We start from the raw sequence: 24,899 nt of genomic DNA, 5'->3' as shown, positions 1-24,899 counted from the left end.
CCCCCTATTTCCTACCCCTCGGGGGTGCCTCCAGTGGTGTGGTGGTGGGCCCTGCTGGGCGAGCTCCCTCTGACTGTCTCGCACCGCCATTTTGATTGCTCGGCCTGGTGGGGGGCGGCGGGCCTCTCGGGGGCCCTGGGCTCCAGTGGGTGCCTGGCCGGGTGGCGGTCGTACCAGGGGGTGGAGTTCGGCCACCGTGTCGGGTGGCAGGCCGAGCGGGGACACCGACGCTCCGGTCCCCCGCCCGCGGTGCGCTTCCCTCCGGGGGCACCTGCGCAACCCCACCGGCCTGGGACCACAGGGCCTTGGACTGGCTCCCTTCCTACACCCAACTGAGCACTTTACCAGGTGCTGGTGAACTGGAGCGCCGCGGAGGCATCCCCTTGCTGCTGGGCCACCGGCCCCTGGGGTGCCTGGCCCCTGGGGCTGCGCCGGGTGTCCGTACGGACTGCGACTCCGCCACTTGTTAGCTGCTGCTTCCGCTGGGAGGGCTGGGTCCGGCCGGGTGGTTGGAAGGGCTGCCCTTTGCTGAGGAGCCCTGCTCGGCCCTGCGGGTGGTTTCAGGTCGCCACTCGCTTCCGTCCTCGCCTAGGACCCGAGGGGGTTGGACTTGGACGCCTGGGCCCGAGCATTGATGGTCTAGGTGTCCGGGCGGGGCCTCCCACTCCGAAGATGGGCAGAAGCCGCCCCATCCAGAATCCGGAATCCGGTACCTCCAACTCAAACGAAGATGGATCAGTTTACCACGTCGGACCGGGACCCAGGAGGCGGGACCCCTGGCACGCCGGGAGCGGCCAGGGGAGATCTCTCCACCATCCTGCAGGCGATAAGCACATCCCAGGCCTCAGTAGAATCCAAGATCGGCAAGGTGAGGGTGGATGTGGCTCTCATTCGCCAGGACCTGCGCAAAGCCACAGCGTGCATCACGGAGGCGGAGTCCCGGATTTCCTCGGTGGAGGACGACATCACCCAGCTTAAGACCCAGGTAGCCCGCCTCCAGAACCTGACCTCGGAGCTCCACCGTAGGGCTCAGGAAGCAGAAAATAGATAGAGGAGGAACAACTTGTGCCTCCTGGGGTTGCCCGAGGGAGTGGAGCAGGGACGCGCCAACACGTTTGTGGAGACCTGGGTGCGCTCCTGGATGCCCAAGGACGCCTTGTCACCGTGGTTTGCTGTTGAACGGGCTCACCGATCCCTGGCGCCCAGGCCTCCGCCTGGGGCCCCTGCCCGACCTATAATTCTGCGAGTCCTCAACTTTCGAGACAGAGACGCCATTCTTTGGGCAGCTAGGGCACTGGGGCCGCTGCACTACCAGAAAAGCAAGATAATGGTCTTCCCGGACTTTACCAGGGAGGTGCAGGCCCAACGCCGGACCTATGATGAGGTCAAGCAGAAGCTTCGCAGTATGGGCCTCCGATACGGTCTCCTCTTCCTAGCCCGGCTCAAGGTCATCTTCCAGCATAAGACTCTTTTCTTTGACAGCCCCCTGGCGGCGTGGACCTGGCTCACGGAGGAGAGGGCCCTCCTGTCCTGGGCGGCCTCTTCCCCCGCCCAACGGGCTCCCCAGCAGCTGGACCGGGCCTCCCTAAACCCCGGAGGCGCCGGACGAGGTCCTGCAGAAAGACAGACTGCTGTTCGAGGATGTCCCGCTCTCCGGCTGCGCTGTCCCCGCACCCCCTGTCCCGAGCCTCGGTTCGGGGTTCTATCACTCCTAGCCTGACCTCCTCACTGAATGACCTGAGTGCTCACCCGGGTCCCTCGAACAGTCTGCACCAGGCCCATTCCGACTCAGACCTGTCTAGGAGCCCATTGCTCCGAGGAACCGGAGAATAGGAGGTCACCTGAACGATAACACACGACAAGTGCGCTGCTCCACACTTTCTGAGGCGCCCCGGGGGTGATGGTCTGTGAACTTCCCAGGAAGGGGCCGTTCATATCTCCTCGATTCCGACGACTCCAGGAATTATTCCCTCCTTCACTCCATGGACTCAACATACATTCTTTGTTGCTTATGGACCTAACGTATAGTTGGTGCACTTCACGATTTGCTTATCCGAACTCATGGAGGGGGGGTCCATCTCTGCCATAGTCATGTTCTGCTAATCGTTTTAGCTTAGCGACCAGTCTCTTGTTGCTTAACTTGTTTTCCTTTTCAGGGCGACAGATGCTTCACGTTCCGAAGTGTAGGGTGGGGGGCAAAAGGGGGAGGGAGACCGTTGTCTCCAGTTTGTTTGTTGTTTTTAGCCGCCTATGGGCCGCTGTTCTCTGTTCCTTTTGGTAGCTCCACACACATACGCGCTGCCAGGGACGACACACGGCTCACCTCGAAGTACACCTCCTGCCCTGAGGTCCCAGCCAGGGTAACTCGTTCGCACTGGGATCAGACGCTGCCTGCGCTTGCAACTCCTCTTTTCTGTACCACTCCCAACGATGGCGTCTACCTTATCTAGGGCTCTCCTTGTAGTCTCGTGGAATGTCAACGGCCTACTAGACCGCATAAAACGCACCGCGATCCTTCGAAGCGCCCACCGGTATGCACCGGATATCCTGTTCCTGCAGGAAACGCATCTACTGGGCACACAATGTAATTTCCTCGCCCGGTACGGGTTTGACAGGGTCTGGCACTCTGGGTTTACGAGGGGCTCCAGGGGGGTGGCCATTCTACTCCAGAAAGGGCTTGACACAAGCCGACACGGACGCGCATGGCCGCTATGTGGCCCTGACGGGTAGGATTGAGGGACATCCCATTAATCTCCTATGCACATATATCCCTCCCACCGTCATGGTCCCGGCCCTCCACTGCCTCACACTGGTGCTTTCCTCCTTTCCACAAGGCCTGACGGTGATAGGAGGCGAGTTTAACGCCGTTTTACAACCCTCCTGTGACACAACGGGTACCCCATCGGCGGCCCGCCTTGCCTCTGCAAAACGATTATCTGACTGGTCCTCGGCCCTGGGTCTCTGTGACGCCTGGAGTGTGTGGAACCCCCGCCAGGTCCAATTTACCCACACATCGGCGGCTCACCATACCCACTCTCGTATCGACCTGTTTCTACTGTCAGCCGTGGACTGTCAATTGGTGTCCGGGTCCACAATCTTACCCAGGGGTGTCTCAGATCACTCACCCGTCTCCCTTCGTCTCGGCAGCCCCCCCGGTGTCGCTCGGACGGTATGGCGATTGAATGCCTGGTTCCTGTAGGATTCCAAATTCACTGAGTCCCTTGGGCAGGAACTGCAGCAATTTTTTCCACGAATTCGGGTACGGTCTCCTCGTCGGGCACGCTATGGGAGGCCAGCAAGGCCATGATGCGCGGGGTGGCTAGGGGTTTGGTCCACGCGAAACGCTTGGAACAAACTGCCCGACTTACACAGCTGAAAGCCCAGGCGACGCAGCTGGAGGCGGCCCAGACTACCACCGACAATGAAGACTCCGCCCATCAGCTCACCCTGATCCGAGAGGAAATTCTGCGGATCTCAATGGAGTCCGCTAAAATGCTCTGGCGCGCTTCGGTCGCGCGGGTGTATGTTTGGGGTGACAAAAACGGCATACTTCTCCACAATCTGGTGTCCTATTCTAGAGCCAATCGCATTATTCCCGAGATTCGGGATGGAACCGGAACTCATCACACCACCTCCCAAGACATCGCCCAGACGTTCGCGGGCTACTGCGCAACCCTTTACGCAGCCCGCCCTCCCCAGTCCTCACTGGCTGCTCTGCTGACCGAGACCAGGACTCAATTGCCCCGCCTCTCCCAGATAGATTCTGAGGCTCTGGACCGGCCATTCACCCCGGAAGAGATACATGGGGCTATCTCACTATTGAGCTCCGGCAAAACGCCCGTGCCCGACTGTTACCCCAAGAATATTATGAGGCCTACCAAGACCCACTGCTTGCGCACCTACAAGACCTGTTCTAGCATGTAGTTGAAGTGGGGGCCTGCCCACCAGAGACGGATGTGGCCACAATAGTAGTCCTCCCGAAGACGCAGCCACCCTCCCTCGTCTGCAAGGACTACCGTCCCATCTCCCTTATTAATACCGAAATTAAACTCTTTGCCACCGTGGTGGCCCAACGGCTCCGTCCCTACCTACAAGAACTGGTGCATCCCGATCAATGCGGCTTCATGCCCACCCGGGGGACCCGGCATTGTATACGCCATCTTCACCTCGCCCTTGCGCATCGCCATCTCCTCCCCCCGTATCTTGCTCTGCTTTTCCTAGACTTTGAAAAAGCATTTGATACGGTGGATTGGGGTTATCTGGGGGACGTGTTGGAGAGGGTGGGCTTCGGCCTCCCTTTCCGACGCCTCGTCCGGGTCCTCTATTCCACCCCCAAGGTGAGGGTCCTCATCAACGGCGTGGTTTCGGAGGCATTCACTGCCCGGAGGGGCACCCGCCAGGGCTGCCCGCTCTCGCCGCTTCTATTTGCACTAGCAATGGAACCCCTGCCCTCCCTCATCCACCAGGATTCTTTCCTTCGTGGCTGGGCTTGGGACCCACACCAGATCGACAAAATTGCCCTGTACGCAGATGACGTCCTCCTTTTCCTGGCGGACCCGGAGAGCTCAGGCCCGTGATGTCTGGACTTTCTTTCGGCCTTCTGACAGGTCTCCGGCCTCAGGCTCAATCCGGCGAAGTCCACCCTAGTTCCCTTGCACTCTTCTCTGGCGTGCTTCGACTGGCAAACGACCATCCCCCTGCGGAGGCAATCCTTCAAATATCTGGGGGTGTGGGTGGCCCTCCTCCCGGAACTCGAGTGGGCAGTGAATATCTCGCCCCTGGTCACTAAAGCCAAGGCGGACCTCAGAAGGTGGCAGACCCTTCCCCTTAATCCCCTCGGAAGGAGTGCCCTCTTCAGAATGATGGTCCTCCTCCGCTTCCTATACATCCTGCAAAATGTGACCATTCATCTCCCGGGTAGTTGGTTTCGGGAGCTGGACGGAGTCTTCACCCGATTTTTATGGGTGCAGGGAGAACACGTGTGTCTCTAGCGCATTGCCGCATACCCCCCTACGATGGAGGAATGGGGGTGACTAACCTCCACCTCTACTATTTGGCCACATGTGATCCATGATTGGTTCACGGGCGGCTGGTCCGACCCGGCGTACCGAGTGGAGCTCCAGACGACCGACTTCGCACAACTCCAGGCATACCTGTACGGGAGCCCAGTTCCCCCGGATCTCCCCCCTGTCACTAGAACGGTGCTCATGGCATGTCGTACCGCTCTACGGTATGTTAAATGGGATCGGAAACTCACGAAGCAGACACCTCTGTGCAGTGGGGCCTGGCTGGAAGAGGTCTCGTCCCTTCAACACTTCCGTAAATGGTATCACATCGGGATCTCGCAGCTCGGGGATGTTTGGGTGGGGGACCATGTCAGATCGTTTGCAGACCTACAACCCCGCCACTCCCTCCATTCATCCCAATTCTACAAATAGTTATAGTTGAGGCATGCTCTCCAAGTCCATATCCCGTCCCCCACCTACTGTGAGAAGTTGGCCTGATATATGATGTCACTAGTTCTAGTGTACACCTTGTATCAGTCCAAACAACCCTTATGGTGATTGGTTGTAAAGTCAACCTTATAGACCAGCTATCCTAGTGGTAGCATGGACAAGAGCAGTCTTAGGCTAAACTCTGTATGGCATGTGAAGCCAGCTGTTATACCATTTGGAATCCCTTGAATACCAAATGAAAGGACACCACAATATATATGTATAAAAAATAGAATGTATTTATTCTAGTCAAAATACCCTCAGCACTCTTTATGAGATTCGAGGTAAGTACAACACAGTCTTATTTAAGCATACATAAGTCACACAGGTAAGTAATACAGTTAGGCCCTAGGGGCCACGCAAACCTTATACTAAGTAAGTGGTATAAGGACCACTGTCACGAACACAGGTTAGGCCTAGGCCTAGGGAATCGCTGGGGCTACACTATACTACCAGTTGCTAGGCAGTGGGAGGCCCACGGGATTCAGGTGCAGAGTGAAAACACTCACGCGTAATGCGTAAAAGTCGATAGAAATAGTAGTGTTTAGAATTAAAGAGTTTTAGGACACTTCTGAAGGAGCTAGGAGTTAGAGACTTGGAAACTAGACCCTAGGATAGTCAATACCCTTGTGAGCACCGGAGTACTCAAGTTACCTAGCCCACGTGCTGCGGGTGCATAGGTGTGAACTTGCATCGGGTTTCGTCGTTGACTCCTATGGATGCCTGAAGAAAAGATGCTGACAGGCAGTCAGTGAAGAGTGTCCGGTGGATTCCAAGGATGGAATCAAGAAGGAAGATACCTGCAAGCAAAAGGGGACAGAGTCTAGGTCGCCAGCCAGGAGCCGGGAAGGAACCAGGAAGGAACCAGGCGATGTCGTGAAGATGCAGGTGAAGAGGTGAAGCTTGTCGCCGCAGCCACGGGTACCAGGAGGCGTCGAGGACAACCAGAACCAGGAGCCGAGCTGCCCCACGAATGCTCTTGCTGTTGGCGACGTCGATGTCGAGTTGGGACCCAACAAGCCTTGGCAAGCGCAACCCACGCAGGATGAAGGACTTGCTTCTGTTGCAGACCAGAAAGGCCTGAGGTGCTTCTCTTTCACAGGGAAGCAAGGGCCAGTCTGGAGGAGCCAAACCAGCGGTGAAAAGCTAAGGGTTCGTCGTCACAGAGGTTACTAGCCAACGCTCAAGTAACCGGACAGACGCGTCGAGCAGGAAAGTGCAGAAGGGCCCCACGCAGAACTCGTGGAGTGTGGAGGGCTGATCTTCGGTGCAGATGGTGCTCGGGGTTGGGGCTTCTCAATCCCCAGAGCACAACTTCGAGGATGCCTCAGAAGCTGCGCTGGAAGCTAGTAGCCAAGTTTCCCAGGTAGCCGGTCCCACGTCTCTTGTCGCCTCCACGGATCTCAGCTTTGCTGTGGATGTGGATCAGGGTTGGAGAAGTCTGGAAGTCAAGGCGCTGGTCGGGCTCTGCAGTCGGTTCCTCGTACAACGTAGGCAAAGCAAACGGCAGGTCGCTTGATGGTGCCTGTTTGCACAGGGTGGCCACTCCTTGGCCACAAGGGAGATTCTTCAGTCTTCTTCCGTAGTCGAATGTCGAAGGTCCAGAGTTTCTGTTCAAGTTTCAGTTATCGGGATTATCCAAAGTCCTAGGGACTCAGCACCCACTCTTATACTAATCTGGGGGGCTGGGTTACCTGCTAGGTCCCCCCTTCCCTTTGTCCAGTTTCGCGCCAGGACTGGGGCTGGAGTGCCCCAGCACCGGTTTGAACCGGACTATGCATGGGAAACCTTGTGTGCCCCAGGCAATGTCTCGTTTCATTCATCCCTCCCTGCCCCAATACACTAAGTCCTGTCTAGGGTGGTGCTAGCACCTCCCAAGGCAGGAAACCTATTGTCCAAGCCTCCCTTGCTGGAAGGACTCCCAGCAGCAGGAGGTCAGACTTGTGTCTGTGGCAGCAGCATCCATTTTGTGATGCTGGGGCTCTGGTTAACTTTAACTGGGTAGTAGGTCTTTAACATGTCTTCTCCCTCTAGAAGGGGGGAATACTATCCTCATCGCCAGAAATGGTGTGGGGGTAGTATTCCACAGTGTTATACACCTTACACGACATGTTTTGATAAAGCCAAACCATAGTTACCATAACCGCGAGGATTATAAGGCACTTTAAGAGTATATGGTAGGCGATATCATAGAACAGCTATAAGGACATGGTTCCGAAAGCTGCAGACAGGCTCAGCTCATGCTAGAGCACCATCTCACATGTTACCAAGCACTCTGCCTTCAGGATTGTTAAGGCCTGCCATAGGAGTGACTGATAGGTTACCCACGTGTCTATATATAAGGTAGGCATAGGAATACTATGCCGAAGCAAGGGGTGATTACACGACCTTGCCCCAGCTGAGTGATCAGCCAGTTGTGTCATAATGGAAGGACAGCCAGGGGTGACATAATACATGCTGCAGCCCCTGGTAGGCCTAGGGTACACCTATGCCCTGGGTACCTAAGGTACACTGTACAGGGCCCTAGAAGGTGATCCTTACCAATTGGGTTATGTACCTAAAGTACATAGTATGAATTTAGAGAGAGAACAGCTGGGCTGTGGGTCTGATTAGCAGGCCCACAGCCACATCTAAGTCGAAACCCAGTGAAGCAAAAGCAAAAAGTGGGGGTGAACATAGAAAGCAGACCCTACTCTCCTACACCTACCTTCCTGAATTTAGTCCCCTGGAGGCCCAAGTGATGATGGGGAACCTGGGCAGAGGGGGTGTGTCCCGGATTTACCGCTCCTTGGTGAATAATGGCCCAGTATCCTTAGACTCGGTCCGTGATTGGTGGGAGGGGTGGTTGGGCCCCCCTAGAAGACGCGGACTGGAGGGACGCCCTTATGGCACCTAAGACCCTGACAACCTCCTCCAAGCTGCGTCTAGTTCAACTCTACTATCTCCACACGGCTTACCTCACCCCGGCGCGAATGTTCAGCGCTTGCTTGCGGTCCTCTCCAGCGTGCCCGTGCTGCACACGCTCCCCTGCCGATTTTTATCACATGGTGTGGCAATGCCCCGCTCTCGCCCTGTTCTGGGCAGGGGTGGAGCGTGAACGTACGTAAGCTCTTGGGTGGGAGGTCCCTCATGACCCGCTGCGTCTGATCCTGGGAGTGTTCAACGGCCTTGATGGATCACGTGCTGATAAGCGTCTTTTGGGTACGGCTGTGGCGGTGGCAAAGCGTGATATTGCTGCGCTTTGGTCCCAGGCCAAGCCGCCCACCATGAGGGCCTGGAGGCAGGGGGTGGACTGATGTGGTACCCAAGAGTAGCCCCTCTTCGAGGCCGAGGCTGCCCAGACCTCTGTGGCAAAATATGGGGCAAATGGTTTAATTTATCGCCAGTGTGAAGGTCCAACTGGTAGTGTATGTGCTGAGCAACGGGCGCGGGCAGGGCTTCACCCACAAGTGTCTTTTGATTTGAGCCAATTGTATCTCGCTTAATACAAAGTATGTGTTCTACCAATATGTTTTTTGAAATCCGAAAATTCAATAAACTTGACTATCCAAAAAAAAAAATCTGTGAAAATAATCCGAATATCTAGGTAAAAACTATTGTGGGGCAAAAATATTGTGGCAACAAGTTCGAGGACCAAAATTTTGAGCGGGTAGGTTCATTTAGGTAGGTATAGATTTTCTTAAATATTTTCTTAGATATTCTTAATTCCACATGTATTTACCTTGAAGATATGTATATGGTCAAGGTATGTAGATGAGACGTTAAGTATAGTAGACTTATGATCTGATAGAGACTACTAGCCACCGATTCCTTAACGTAGAATTATCCCCAGGCGTGAGACTGGATCCGGAAAATCTTTGCCACAGCATCTCTGCGCGCCGGGGGTGGTACCACGCGACCCCGCCCTGACGTCGCCGCGGACGTGACGTCAGCGAGGTCACATAAGTACCACTCTGACGTGCTGACGTCAGTTTCCTTCTTTTACGCGTGCAACGCGGATCCGGAGTGTGTTCCCTTGACCTGTTTTCAGGCCTCTTTTAACGCCTTTGAGTTGGGAACAGTGTGCAATGCCTTCGGGTTTCAAGACGTGTGCTTCTTGTCAGATGTCGGTGACGGACCCTCACCCTATTTGTATGTGGGGTTTGGGTGAGCACCATGATTCTACGGACTGCGAAGCTTGTCAGCATCTCAAGCCGAAGTCCCGGTGGGAGCGCCGGATGAAACTGCTTTCGGCCCGCTTGTCCAGATCGGTATCGTCACAGCGTCCGTCTTCTACCTCGAAAGGGTCCAGAAGCCGTTGATTCCGGCTGCGGCATCATCCTTCACCAAGGCCCCACGGGCGTCGTTCGCCTGCCGGTAAGTCCCGCCGCTTGCCACCGGGTCCCTGTCCTCCTTCTGCTGAGGGCGCGGGTTCCTCTCAGGAGGTGCGCCCTCGCCAGCCGCCACCCTATCCGCCGTTTCCTGGCTTTGGGGCAGCAAGTGCCCAGATGAAGGCCTACGCTATGGCTCTGCAGGCTTCTTTGGGCCCCCCTCCTCTTCCTGAGACGTCAGAGGATCCCTCGCCATGTGCGGTGCCTTCTGCGAACTAGCCTGCGTCTTCGCCCCCCGCTCCGACGAGTTCTGCTTCAGGTTTTGGAGGTGTGGTTTCTTCGAGGTGTGGCCCTAAGGGATTCCCCTCTTCGACCCACGGCATCCCTGCCTCGCCGCAAAACCCCGCGGGGTTCCCTGTGGTGTCGCAGGAGATCGCCGGGACTCATGGCTCGTCCCCCTCGGTCCTCTGGACAGGCAGCTGTCTTCCCGAAGGTCGAGCTGACGCCTGTCCAGCGTCGACGGCTTTCCTCACCGGCCCTGGTGGTGCCGCGGGTGGAGGCCGGTACCCGGGGCGCCTCCCCAAGCCTCTCTCGATCCTATGCGCAGGCGGCTGCCTCGGAAGTCGAGCCGGCACCTTTTCGGCGCCGTTCATTGGCTGCTTTGGCTCCGACCCCGCCCCCTTCTCCGATGAGGCACGTGGTGGTGGAGGTCGACTCGGCGCCCCTGGTGGACACTTCGGCGCCGATCGAGGACACACCGGTGCCTGTGGTGGACTCCCCGGCGCTGTCCCGACGTCGGACCGTCGACTCTTCTCCGGATGTCCCTTCCTCTCCGGAGGATTGTAGTCTCGTTGTCTCCTCTTCACCAGAGACTGGACGTCGCATCGTTGCATTTTCCCCGGCGGCTTCCAGGGCGGGTTCTATGCCGTCACCGCATCCACAGCCCCCGGACCCTCTCTTCCACTCCCTGCAGTTGACTGCCCCGCAGGCTTCTCCGCCTTCTCTGGAGACCCCTCAGGCCCCTCACTCGTCTATGGGTCTTCCATCCTACAGGGGCTGGCCTTTTCTTCCTCCAGCGGGGCACGGGGATGGGCGGCTTAGTTTGCAGCCTTCGCCCACGGAAGAGTTACTTTCCCCCCCACGGGGGCGAGTGTAGCCTTTGTCCGGGCCATCTCCACGGCCACCGGCATTTTACAGTTGGGCAACCCGGTCACTCCACTCCCAACGGACCACTTGTTGGAGGTTCTCCACAAGGGCTCTGGTGGAGGGGAGCTGCTTCCCCCATTTGAAGCTTCATTCCACAACTCTCTTCTGGGGGCGTCCTGCTATGGGGGATCCAGTGCCTCAGCCGCTCGTTCCCCGCCACCGTCCTGCCCCGCACGATCCAGTCTGCCTTTTTCCCCACCCATCTGCCCAGGGTCCTGTCCTGCAGACTGCTTTTCCTTCCTTTCCTTCGGTGCTGCTCCCTCCGTCACGGGAGGCCCGGTGGTTGGACTCCTGGGGGCATTACATTTTCGCCTCCACTAGTGCTGCTCTGCACGCGCTCAACACACTTTGTGTGTTGGCCAGGGCTACTTTCGACCTGTGGGATTCCGCGGAGTCCCTTCTGTCTTGCAGCTCCCACGAAGGTGCCCGCGCTGATCTGCGGCACCATATGCGGGATGGTCGAGAGTTAGCTGCATTTATTCTCCATTCGGCCTTGGATGTCTCCGATTCTCTCGCCCGCGCTATGGTGAGTTCTGTGGCCCTCCTCCGCCATGCTTGGCTGCGGGATAGCGTCTTTCCGGAGAATGTTCGGGAGCGTCTTGTTGACCTGCCTTTTGACGGGATTCTGTTATTTAACACCCACGCGGACTCCACTGTTCAACGACTCCTTGCGGGGCTCTGTCCCCCGCCTCTTACGTAAGCTTCGGCTTGTCGGTCCTCAGGTGTCTTATGGGAGGCGTTTCTCCCACCTTTCTCTTTGGGGCCTTGTGTTTTGGTTGGCCCGTCTGTGTGCTGTGTGTGGCTTGGAATGCCTTCAGGGTCCTTAAGTTGGCCCCTCTGTTCTTTTGGCTGCTGGTTCAGCCCTTCAGCTATGTGGTGCGTGATTTTTGCGTGTTAGTGAAGCCGTATGGTCCTCAGGTTGGACTCTCTGTGTATTTTTTGACTGATTGGTAAGCCGCCTGTGGTGTTTTCCACGGGTCTTTTATGTTCTTGACCTCTGCTGTGGGTTGCCCTAAGAGGTATTTCCCTGTTTTGTTTTGGGAGGAGTCATACCCTGGGTGGGGTACTTGTTGGCTATTGTATAGCTCTGTATTAAGCTTTGCGGGTGTGGATACCTTCTCGGGTTCCTCACGTTTTCCTGGCGTCACTGTATACCGCTTGGTGCGGTCTCTCTCTCTTATTCTTCCGCCTTAGCGCAGCTTGCGCTGCTCCAGGTTCTGTCCCGCTCACTATCCAATGGTGTTTCTATCCTTCTTCTACAGGGTTTGCCTGTCGTCTATGTTGCCCTTCGTTCCTGCGGGATATCTGTGCGTTTTGCCTTCTCTCTTCAGCCTCTGGATCGCCAGACCGACTTTTATCATGCCGTTTACGGCGTCATGTCTTGGTGTTTCCACCTTGTTATCCGCCGTTTCGGCCTGGGCCTCTGCCTTGTGTTCCAGGGGGGCTAGGTTGTTCCTGGTGCTCTCCTGTGTTCTGGTTGCCGGCTTCGGTCTGTACTGCATATGTCTCTTTATCTTCTGGCCGGTCTCACTTCTCTTCGTGGGCCGGGTGGTGCTACTGGGACGGTCCTTCACTAGGGCTTGTTCTGGGGTTCCCTTGCTTCTGTCTTCGTCTTGCGCTCGGCCTGTCTGCTGCGCACACCTGGTAGTTATGGTCCACCTTCGAGGGCCTCTGCATGTGACCGTGTGCTCCTGTCCCTTGCTTTGCTGTGGTCTTGAGCGTCTGTGTCTTCCTGCTCACATCTGCGCTTATCGGCTGTGGAGCCGTCCCTGCCTTGGGACGGGCACCCATTCATCTGTCTCCTTCGCTGTGTGTGTGTTCTCCTGAGACGGGCTTTGCCTCTGTTCTTCCTCTTCTCCTTGGATTGCGGGTGGTTCTTTTTTCGTTTGGTACTCGCTGGGTGCTGTCTGTCCCGTCGAGTTTTGTGGCGGTAGCCCTTTGCTCCTCGAGTAGGCTTGTGGTATCCTGGCCTTCCCTTCTCCTTGTTCTTGCTTACTTCTGCTTGGAGGGGCCTGGGCCGTCCTTCCTGTCCCCATGACACATCCCCTGTTGGGGCCCTGTGTTCTTCCAAGCTGGTGAGGTTCTCTCGCAGACCCTCCTCCCCTCTGGGTATGGCTAGGGTATCTATTCTACGTTAAGGAATTTGCGGCTAGTAGTCTCTATCAGATGTACAAGTTACTTACCTTCGGTAATGATGTATCTGGTAGAGACGATTCTAGCCGCAGATTCCTTCACTGCCCGCCCTTCCTCCCCGTTCTGCGAGGACCCTTCAGCTTGGTCTTCTGCACTCGCCTCCCTCCGGGTGGCGTTTGTCTCCTGCGGGTGCCCTCTTCCTCCCTGGCGGGATGCTTCGTTCTGTTTATTTGTTCCACTCCTTCTTTTCTGGTAAATTGGACGGTAGGTTCATGCGTACTTTTGCATCCCTGCACCCCGATTCTTCCATTGTGGGGCCTACTCATAATCTTCTCCCGTTTTTCATTGCTTGGAGTTTTTTGACTCCTCTGCAATCCTCTGGGTTGGGGTCTCTTGGCTGTGCCTCAGCCCTTAGCTTTTTACGGGGGATACAACACTCCTTTATGGTGTTGTCTTGGGGTGCTTTGTCGTTACTCATCTGTTCCGGACTCGTTGCCCTTCACTGTTGTGGTTGCAGACTTTGTCGTCTGCCATGTCATTTTTAACGTGTTTTTTCTGCCTCCAGGGAGGATATAGCTTTCGCTTTGCAGGGTTGCTTCGCAGAGCGGTGCTCTGCTCTTTCCTTTCCATGACTTTCCGTTACGTAGTGCTTGTCACTGTCCCTAATGGTGCTGTTCCTCACCATTCGCTTCTTCCCTTTTTTGTTTTACTGATTTTTTTCGCCCACTGTTCCCATACTCTCACAGTTTTGTTTGTGATGGCTCCACGTTGTGGGGCGGAAAAGTTCTCTGAAGAAAACTGACGTCAGCGCGCCGGGGTGGAACTTATGTGACCTCGCTGACGTCACGTCTGCGGACAACGTCCGGGCAGGGTCGCGTGGTACCGCCCCCGGCACGCAGAGATGCTAGTGGCAAAGATATTCCGGATCCAGTCTCACGCCTGGGGATAATTCTACATTAAGGAATCTGCGGCTAGATTCGTCTCTACCAGATACATTGTTACCGAAGGTAAGTAACTTGTACATCAACTATATAAATTTACCTTCACAATATTTTTTGTTCCCTGATATTTTGCCACAATATTTTGTCCCCCACGATATTCTGTAGTCTATGTTCTGGTGGAATACCAACAAGATTGCATTAGTAGCCAACATATCCAACATAGAAGCAGTGGCCACTTCTGTTCACCAGGCAAGCAGCAAAGGAAAAAGAAAAAAAAAAAGCTTTGTTAACATAGAAACCTTCTAAATGAATAATAAATAAAATAAAGAGCTGCAGTGCCTCATCACTAAAACAATATTAGTTAAAAGTCTTTCTTCGCCGTATGATTTATCACTTAAATTGTTTACATTTATATAGTAGAAAGCCAGCAATTTTTCTACAAACATCAGCTTATTTGTTCTGATAATATACACATTTGTTTCTTGAATACACGCTTTTCAATTTTGTTGTACATATAATTATTCAACCAAGCAAAAGCGTCTAATTTCATAGACTGGAATGCACACAGGAGAGCTACTTCCAGGTTGCTTGAGAGCTACCAGTAGCTTACAAGCTACTCTTTAGAGAAGCCTGATTATTCCAAAGAGAATGGAGGATTTTGGAGGAGGTGCTTTGATTCTCTTTCAGCAGAAGCCTTCTGTCATCAATTAGCCTCCTTTAGGAAATAATGAGTGACCCCTAGCATAAAGCACTGATGCCTTGTGATTATTCAGGATATGGGATCTGTGCACTCTGATACTTTTGGTGTGGAAGGGGGGTGGAGAAAAAGGGAGATCAGGGTATTTGAGACCTGATGACCTCTGCTAGTCTGAGACTTCTGTTTTGTATCACAAAAAAAAATAATGTATTAGAAGGCTAGTTTGGCACATCTGCTTGTCAATGACATAAGTCACATTTTATACTGTGCTGGTAACTACATTTATTAACTGTCAAAGTGTAAAGGCTTTTTTTCTTGTTCAACAGGCTGTGTTACCTGCCTTGATTATGACGAGCATTACATTCTTAATTTCCCCAATGGCTATGGAAGGTAAAATTATGGGCTTGTTTAATTGTGATGAAAAGAAGACTATTAAAGTAAAGGGTATCTTATTCTGTTATGTTCTTCAGAAGGTAAATGCTTGTTTGTTTATTTGTAGGTCCATTTTAACAGTGCCTTGGGTAGAGCTTGGTGGTGAATGCAATATCAGTTGCTCGAAAACAGGCTACAGTGCTTGCATCAACTTTCACACCAAACCATTTTATGGAGGAAAGAAACACAGAGTTACAGCTGAAATGTTGTATGTATTCACTTACTTTGTTGAAAGTGTGGTGTCATTCGTAATTAAATCTCAGTCACAAAATAATAGCCTGTTTCTGGGCTCATTTTGGCCATAGGCATTTTTCCTTTGCTTGTTTTCACTTTTGAAAATGAATTGGGATTGCTCTGAAGTTATATTGTTTTAGTTAGGAGGTGTGTCAGATTGAGGCTCTTTCAAGACACTAATTTGCATTGGAAACATTGCTTAGTTACAGATTATGGATGTGCTGAATTAACTGTAAAAAAACAAAGTTCCTTCATATGTATGAAAAACAGAAGAAAAACAGTTTATCCCTCTCTATACAGACATTTGGAAAAGGTACACAGGTATCAACGAAGCTGCTATGGGGCATTTGTAATTGTATTTATATAGAGCTTAATACCACTGACGAGGTATTGAAGCGCTTTCCAACAAGTAGCACACTACTCCAGAACCCAAAGGATTAGTGGTGAATAAGGGGAATAAGTTCTTAATTTGAGCGGTGGACATATGAGTCTGTTTGATTGAATAGGATAAAAGAGGAAAGTCTAAAAAGTGTTATTTGGGCGATCATAGTAGTAAGATGAGGTTTGGAAGGAGTCAGGAGGGATAGAGGAGAGAAGAGTCTAGAAAGGATTATCAGGGAGATCATAGTAGTAAAAAGAAGTTTGCAGTGAGTCAAAGGAAGGATATATGAAGGAAGAGTCTAGGAAGTGTTTTTTTGAGATCATAGTAGTAAAATTGAGGTTTGGGGTGGGTCAAGGAGGGATAGAGGAAGGAAGAGTCTAGAAAGGGTTATGTGTGTGGTCATAGTAGTAGAATGAGATTTGAGGTGAGTAAAGGAAGGAAGAGTCAAGAAGGGGTTATTAGGGAGATGATAGTAGTAGAATGAGGTTTTTGCCTTTTTCAGCCAGTATTCCTGCCCCCTCCCCCCCAGCACGACCAGTGTGACCGGCCCAATCCAGCTCCCCGCTCCCCGCTCCCAGCTGTCCAGCCGTGCAGCGGCCACGCCAAAGGCAAGCCCGTCTGCACCCATCCACACCCGACTGCAACCCTGAATCTCTGCACCGCCAACGCTAAGACTCAGCCGCACTCCACGCTCTCAACCCAGGCCGCAACAACAACTGCAATCTAGCATCACCAGCTGACACCCACGGACCCTTCAGCTGTCACCGCTGCCGGCACACCAAGACCACGAACCCAGTGCAACCCGCCCGCAAGAACACAACAGAACCGAAGACCCTGCAATGCATCCTCCTCAACGTCCAATCCCTCCACAAACACGCCACTGAAATCTGGGACCTCCTCGACAGAACCACCCCGGATGTAGCATTCTTTACTGAAACCTGGACCAACACCACCTTGGGACCAGACATCGCCATCGCCATTCCCCAAGGATACAAGATCTCCAGGAAGGACCGCCCCACCTGCCCGGGAGGAGGAATATCCATCGTCCACAAATCCACCCTCCGCCTGAGTGCACTCCCCGACGAGCCCACAGACCTGATGGAACACCTTCACTTAAAGATACTGGCCAGCCCTACCTCCACCCTCCGAGTCACCCTCATCTACTGACCCCCTGGACCCTGCGGACTTTTCGCCAACTCCATCACGGACATCCCCACATGCCATCCCCACATGCCATCGCGTTCACCAACTACACCCAACTGAGAGACCTCAACTTCCACCTCGACAACCAACTGGACCCCAGCACCACATACCTCCTGGACAACATTGGACTCCGCCAGATCGTGACCGAACCCACGCACTCAGCAGAACACACCCTCGACCCCCTCTTCACAACAGGAAACTCCATCACCTTCAGCCACACCACCGAACTACCATGGACTGACCATCGATGTGTCCACTTCACCTTCAGAACACCCACCATCCACAGACACCAGCTCCTTCTCCCACGAAGAAACTGGACCAGAATTACCGAAGACCAGCTAACTTCATCACTCAGCAACTCCACCCCAACCATCGCGGAAAACGACGACCCCAACACCGCAGCCCGAACCCTGCACAGATGGATCTCCGACAGCGCCAACACCATAGCCCCCCTCAAGAAAAACAACACCCACACCAAGAAAGCTAAATGGTTCACCACTGAACTTCGAGAGTCCAGATGCTCTAGCTGCCGCCTCGAAAAGGCCTGGAGGAACACCAAATCCACAGAAGCCCACAACAACTTCAGAGCCGCCACCAACGCCCACCACCAACTCATCAGAAAAACGAGGAAAAAAGCGGTTGAAGACAGAATCTCAACTCATGCACACAACAGCAAAGAGCTCTTCAACAACATCAAGGAGTTTGCCCAACCCACCAGCGAGTCCACTGTCATCCCTCTCTCATAAGACCTCTGCGACAAACTCAGCACCTTTTTCCACCACAAAATCAAGAACATCTATGACAACTTCAACAAAGACAACCAACACACTGAACCCTCACCAACCACCCCCGACAACCTGATGCCAGCGATCGACAACTGGACAGCCCTCACCACCGAAGACATACTGAAGACGATGAAGTCAATCCACTCCGGGGGCCCCCCACGGACCCCTGCCCCCACCACATTTTCAACAGAGCCGCCGACACCATCACACCCATGCTCTGCCACACCATGAACCGCTCCCTGGCAACCGCCTCATTCCCTGACGACTGGAAACACGCTGAGATCAACCCCCTCCTGAAGAAACCCTCGGCGGACCCCACCGACCTCAAAAACTACAGACCCATCTCCCTGCTCCCGTTCCCAGCGAAAGTAATCGAGAAAGCCATCAACAGCCAACTCGCCACATTCATCGAAGAGCACGACATCCTTGACTCCTTCCAATCCGGTTTCAGAAAAAACCACAGTACGGAAACCGCACTCCTTGCCTCAACAGACGACATCCGTACCTTACTGGAAAAAGGAGAAACAGCAGCCCTCATCCTCCTCGACCTCTCAGCGGCGTTCGACACAGTCTCTCACCGCACCCTAATACGCAGACTCCATGACGCAGGGATCCAAGACAAGGCCCTCGACTGGATCCGCTCCTTCCTCTCCGGCACAACGCAGCAGGTCAGACTCCCCTCTTTCCACTCGGACCCTACACCTACCGAGTCCCCCAGGGCTCCTCCCTCAGCCCTATGCTCTTTAACGTCTACATGGCTCCGCTCGCCCCCACCGTCAGGACCTACGGACTCAAAACTGGGTTATACGCAGGCGACACCCAACTCATCCTCTCCCTATCCAACGAACCAAACACCGCCAGACACAACTTTCGAGAAGGCATGGAAGCCGTGGCCAAATGGATGAAAAAAACAGCTGCCTACAACTAAACACCAACAAAACGGAAGTACCCATCCTGGACCCAAACCCCGACGCCTGGAACGACACCTGATGGCCCCCCGCCCTTGGAAGCCCGCCCACCCCCACGGACCACGCAGGCAACCTGGGAATCATCTTGGACTCGGAGCTCAAAATGGACCGCCAGATCAACTCCGTCTCGTCCTCCTGCTTCCACACCCTCTGCCTCCTCCGTAAGACCTTCAAATGGATCCCCCTCGAACACAAAGACCGTCACTCACGCCCTGGTCACCAGCAGGCTCGACTACGGCAATGCACTTCATGCCGGAATAAACACAAACCTCACCGCAAGCTACAGAACATCCAAAACGCCGCCGCAAGACTGGTCACTCCACTGGCTCCACATCGAAGCTAGAGTCACCTTCAAGATGCTAACTTACGCTCACAAGGCCGTCCACGACACCGGACCAGCATACCTGAACAGCCGACTCAAATTCCACGCACCCCAAAGAACCCTACGATCAGCCCAGCTCTCCTATGCCGCGGTCCCCAGCACCAGAAAGACCAGAGCGGGATGCCGCTCCTTCTCCTTCCACACGGCCAGAGCCTGGAACGACCTTCCACTCCACCTCAGACAGATAACATCACTCCCCATCTTCGCAAGAAACCTCAAAATCTGTCTCTTCGTCAGACCCCCTCCTTGATGGACTGGAACCTGCGACCCCCCCCCCAACACCTTCAGACCCTTACAGGTGAGTAGTCTCGCTTAACAAACCCCTGATTGATTGATGATTGATGTGAGTAAGAGTGTGGTGTTGGAGGATATTGTGAGAGAGGAATAGGATGAGACATAGAGTAGTGCATTGGAAGGAGTTGCAGGCTTTTTTTCTAGAGTAGGGTTAAAGAAATAAACATATAGATGCATAGCTACATAGAAAGAGTATACATGTAAAAGGAAAATAATAGAGATCTAAAGTTGTATTGTATAAAGTTCCATATGTGAATTTATGGATAAATAGGTAGAAAAATATACTTTCAAGTATTGCTGTAGGTAAATCTAAATTTGTGTATTTTTTTTATTTATATTTATTTTATTTGTATATGTTCCTCAATATTTCAATAGTGAAGCACTTATAGATACAATGGTTATGATCATATTTACAAATTGTGATAGACACGATATAACTGAGACCCATAAACATCTAATCAAATAAGTTCTATGAAAACTATGCAGTGACCTACACACATGTCAAGCATAAAATATGTATGTATTTTAACCTTAAGTAATATGCACATTTGTTAAGCAGACCTAATGAATATCTATATATTTTTAAACCATAGTGGTATGTTTATTTGTGCAAAGAGATGCACATATCTAAATACATACATACAATCAAATTATACATGTTTACATGCAAAGGCATATGCTGTTCATTTGCGTTTGAGTATGGTGGTCATGTAGGAAAGAGAACTCTTGAGTAGTCGTCTGAAGATAAGATAGTTATCCATGGGTTTTATGTTTGCAGGTAATAAATTCAGTAGTTTGGCTGCTTGAACAGCATCAGATGCCCGCCCTTTAGGGCAAAGGAGCATCTCCCCCACCCCTTCTGCCAGCACCGCAAATGATGATAAATGAAATGGTAATAAAATTAATTTACTACCATTTTATTTTTATCTTTCCTCAGCTGAGCCCTGTTTAGGAGTGGGGCTGCTGCTGATGACTGGCAGCAGGGGAGTGGTAGTCACTTCACCAGTTTATACTGCGCATGTCATTTTTGCTGGCTGTCTTGCGACGGCTTGCCTGACATGCAGTGTAAACCTCTCCACTCAGCTGTCTAAGACAGGTGAAGAGCAGGCACAGATCCCCAATGCCTGCTGGAACATCGAGGGACCCAGTTTCAGCCAATCCTGGTGCTGCTCTCATGCTGCTAACATTAGCAGCAGCATGAGAGCAGCGTTTGGATTGGTGTGGAGAACTGCTGCAACCTTCAGTTCAGCACGGAGGGACTGAAGAAGGAGGACCGGAGGCGAGCCAGCGAATACAAGTGGGGGAATATATTTTAATTTAAATTTATTATCGTTAACTCACTGAGGCACTCATACTCCCATCAGCCTCAACATCAGAGTTCTCTGTTTACAACTAGCCATGACTGACTGCTTTGGCGTTGACAAAGCATTGCTGGTACCAACTATGTAGGGGGCTAGCCGCAACTCTTGAACAGAGAAAGATGTACAACCAATGGATTCTGTGCTTAAATACTGTGATTTTGAGGCATGGTGCTAATCTGGAGCGAAGGGTCCTTTATAGTGTGTATTTGGTGAGTTTATTCCTGATGCAAAGTTGATCTGTTCCTTTTATTTCTTTGTGGGTGATACAAAGTAGCTTGAAGGTGGATCTTCTGGCAACCGGTAACCAATATAGAGCCCTCAAGGCAAGGGAGATGTGGGAATGTGGCTTTTTAGTTGTCTGGCATTTAGACACTACAAGAGAGATAGTAGCTTGGCCCTTTTGTGGAAATCCTAGGTGGGGGAAGATGTTTCACAGAGTCGATGGTAATTCCAAGGTTTCTTACTTCCTTGGATACCTAAGAAGGTGGTCCCAGATCGTCATGCCAGGAGCAAAGTGGGTCATAATGTTTCCAGTCTTCACATGTGTGTGTTTCAGTTTTCGAAGAATTCAATTTGAGATGAATCCATTTCATAAACTGACCAACGTGTCTGAGGCAACTGAAGATGCTTGAATTTCCAATTTCTTTAGGGCTTTCCAGTTTAAGAAGTATTTGTGTCTCATCTGCATAAGTATAGCATGTGAGCTGAGATGTATTTATCATTGCTGGTAATGACTTAATGCAGATGTTAAAAAGCCTAGGTGAGATGATAGAGCCTTGTGGAACCCCTGCTTTTGTGAAGTACAGTTAGGGTGAGGAAGGGGGAGTGTGGATGACATTTGTTCCGTTTTGAAGGTAGAATGTGATCCAACCGAGAGCAGTCCCCTCTATGCCTGCTTAATCGAGTCTTTGGATTAGTGTGTCATGGTCATCTGTCAAAAGCTTCTGGAAGGTCCAAGAAAAGTAGTGCAGCAACCATTTCCACTCTACTGGGTTTTTAAGGTCATCCCAGATGGCGATGAGGTCAGATTATGTACCTCTTTTGGACAGAATCCTGTTTGGAAGTCAGAAAGTATGGAGTTATCTTCAATGAATTGTGACGTCTGGGTGAATACTGCTCTTTCTTTCCGTTTGCCCAGGAAAGGTGCATTTGTAATCGGTCTTTAGTTGTTAGGGTCATGTGGGTCCAGGTTTGTTTTCTTTAATAATGGATGTATGTATGACCTATCGGAAAGAGACTCTAGTTAAAGATTACTTACCTTAGAATTACTCCCAGGCGTCAGACTGGATCCGGCTAAATATTTTTTGTAGCAGTACCCCTGCGCGTCGGTAGGTGGCGTCGGTCACCTCCGCATCTGTCGTCGGCGTCGTGGTTGCCAGGATGACGTCGCGGTATCTACTTAGACGCCGCCACTGCTTGTGATGTCAATTCTTTCTTTTTCTGTGCCAGCCAGCGCAGATCTGGAGAGAGCGTGCCCCTTAGTCATTTTTTGACTAAACTTTTTCGACTTTTTGTCGACATCTTTTTTGTCTTCGACTCCTGTTGCACGAGGGATGTCCCATCTTCGGACCAGCTTCAAGCCTTGTGTTTCCAGTCACAAGCTTGTCAGTCACCAATCCGCACCTCGTGTGCCTCTGGTGTCCGGAGCGCGACCATGACCCGAAGTCGTGCTCCGACTGCCGGGCCATGAACCTTGCAGATGTAGTCCCGTAAGATTTTGGAGGCCCAGCAGCCTGCTCCGCGTCGTTCGAGGACCCTGTCAAGAGGAAGATTGGGGACCGGTCATGGAGTCACTACCACTCGTCCTTGAAGTCTTCACTCTCACCGAGTAAGTCAAAGCACAAGAAGAAGGCGAAGAAGCATTGTCACTCTTCACCTTCTCCCTGTCCATCGCGACCTGGGACCCAGAGCTTAGTTGTTCTCCATCTTCGGAGCCCGCTGGGAGAGCTCCGTGCTTCCCTCCCTTTCCCGAAGCTGGAGTGTTCCCTGCCCTGCTTTGTGCATTTTACGAAGCGCTGCACAGCGTCTTTGGACAGCCCGACTCCGCAGGCGCGCCTTTGGGCCCAATAGACTGGGATGGCGGCCCTTGGCCTTCGATGCCGGCGGCTCTGGCCCCGGTGCAAGAGGGCCCCCAAAGATCCAGGCCTGGATCCGGATCTGCACCGGTGGACCTCACAGTACCTTCCCCGGTGCCAATTCCAGTGATGACACCCCCCACACCTGTGGTGCCCCCAACCAGCGTCCACCCCGGTCTCACCTCTGACTTGAACCCGGTGCCGGACCGACGTCAGTACCGGCACCGGAGGGTACTTTTATACCACTGTTCATCCCTGGCATTCCCTATCGCCCTGAGTGGCAGCCAGAGGAGGGTGATGAGGACTGGGAGTGACCTCTTGACCCTCTAACTGACCGGCTGGCGAGAGGAGTTGAGTGATGCCAGTGCTGCATCTTCATCCCTGTGCTTTTCCAAGTACTGCAACTCCCTGGCCATGCATCCTCCGAGTCCCCAAGGATGCAGCCTTCATCCTAGCCAGAAGTAATCTCCCTTGGAGTAAAGGAGTCACTTCCCTGCATCTTCAGGCACCTCTGTCTACAACCTGTTTGCTGATCCTGTTGTGCCACGGACATCGCCCAGCTCTGCAACACAGATGGTGATTTGTTGGTTTTCCAGAGGCCCGACCAGTCTTCTCTACAACTTTAGCAACTGTAATCCTTCTCCAACGGGACCGCCTACGAGAACCACCTCCCTCTGCACCGCGTCTGTTTGTCGTTACCAATGGTTGTTGGTTCTCCTCACAAGAGATCTTCAAGCTCCAAGGCGTCCCAGCCTCCAGCACTGCACAGCTCCAAGAACAACGTCCTGCCTGCATCCTCTTCATCGTGGGCTTTCATCTCCTGTTTGCTGTCGAGATTTCCATGAGACTCCCTGTGCCTGCTGCCAGAGGGTCCTCGAGGGGCCTCCATTGATTCCTGCAAGCTCTCCTGTATGCTGCGGGCTGGCCATGACTTACCCCTACTTAGTTAGTCCCACAGAACTTGCTGGTCTGCAACACAGTAACTTTCCCCACAAACCATTGTTTGCGTTTGCCACAGCTTGTTGGTGGTCCTGATGGTCACTGGTCCTCCTGCATCCGTTGACTGGCGTGGGACAGCTTGTGGACTGCTCCTGTGCTCCTGCTTCATCGCGTGGGCTCCACAGCTGCTACTACAACCTCACAGTGCTACAGCAAGAACCTTCAACCAGGGCTGGTATTGTGCTTCTATGCCTCCTAGTCCCCTTCGGGTGGTTTGGACTCTGTCCCCTCTGGTTTCAGGTTGTTCTCGTCTGGATTCCACATCCTGGTTCCACTGGTTTGGTCCACGAGACGCTATAGCTGCTGATCTTCCATGAACCTCCTTTGGCGTCTAATGGGGTTTCCGACTCCATTTCATCCAAATATACCTGGACTCCCTGGTGTAGGTATCCTGGTTCCTGGAGTATCCACGAGTGGGGTGGCTCTCCAACCTTCCTTGATCCAAGTGGTTTCTTCAGGGCCTTTTTGGAAGGGTCCTAGAACTGTAAAATTCCAACCGCGACTTACTGTGTTAACCTCTGGACTTTTAACCCTGTGTAACTACTCTGGACCTGGGCGCCTCGGAGTCCATGACTATTCACCTTGGGTGGTTTCGTGTTTCCTCTGGGGTCCTCCATCTTTGGGTACTAGTCCTGTTTTGGTACTTACCTCACATTCCACTATTTTGTATATTGTTTTGCCCCTCGGTTGGGCACTATGTGTTTTTCTATTCAGTCAATCAATCAATCAATCATTTGTATAGCGCTCTAATCACCCGTGAGGGTCTCAAGGTGCTGGGGGGGGGGGGGGTAGGGGTGCAGCTACTGCTCGAACAAGAATTAGCGAGGCAACCCCCTAGAAAAGATTACTTGTCAGGTCAGGGAACAGGGGAAAGGTAATCAAAACACTACAAAAAGAGAATTCCCTCTAGACCTAAATTTATTTGATTAATGGCTAAATACAGCTCAGAGAAAGGGCATCAGAAAATAATATTCTCCACACAAAAAACCATTTGTCATTATT

The 24,899-nt window shown here is 52.6% G+C and overlaps 1 protein-coding gene across 12 annotated transcripts in view; it reads left to right on the top strand.

Moving 5' to 3' along the window:
• OSBPL9 (oxysterol binding protein like 9) overlaps positions 1-24,899 on the top strand; it is a 1,355,357-nt gene that overhangs the window by 1,183,309 nt on the left and 147,149 nt on the right. For all 12 annotated transcript variants that reach the window (XM_085602637.1, XM_085602632.1, XM_085602635.1 and 9 more), the window contains 2 exons: positions 15,109-15,172; positions 15,282-15,422. In XM_085602637.1, coding sequence (XP_085458763.1) covers positions 15,109-15,172; positions 15,282-15,422 — 205 coding nt within the window. The remainder of the gene's footprint in view (positions 1-15,108; positions 15,173-15,281; positions 15,423-24,899) is intronic.

This window comes from Triturus cristatus, chromosome 4_2 (assembly GCF_964204655.1).
Source record: "Triturus cristatus chromosome 4_2, aTriCri1.1, whole genome shotgun sequence".
NCBI classification, from domain to species: domain Eukaryota; kingdom Metazoa; phylum Chordata; class Amphibia; order Caudata; family Salamandridae; genus Triturus; species Triturus cristatus.
The sequence above is the reverse complement of the archived record's forward strand: the minus strand, read 5'-3'. Positions and strand labels throughout refer to the sequence as shown.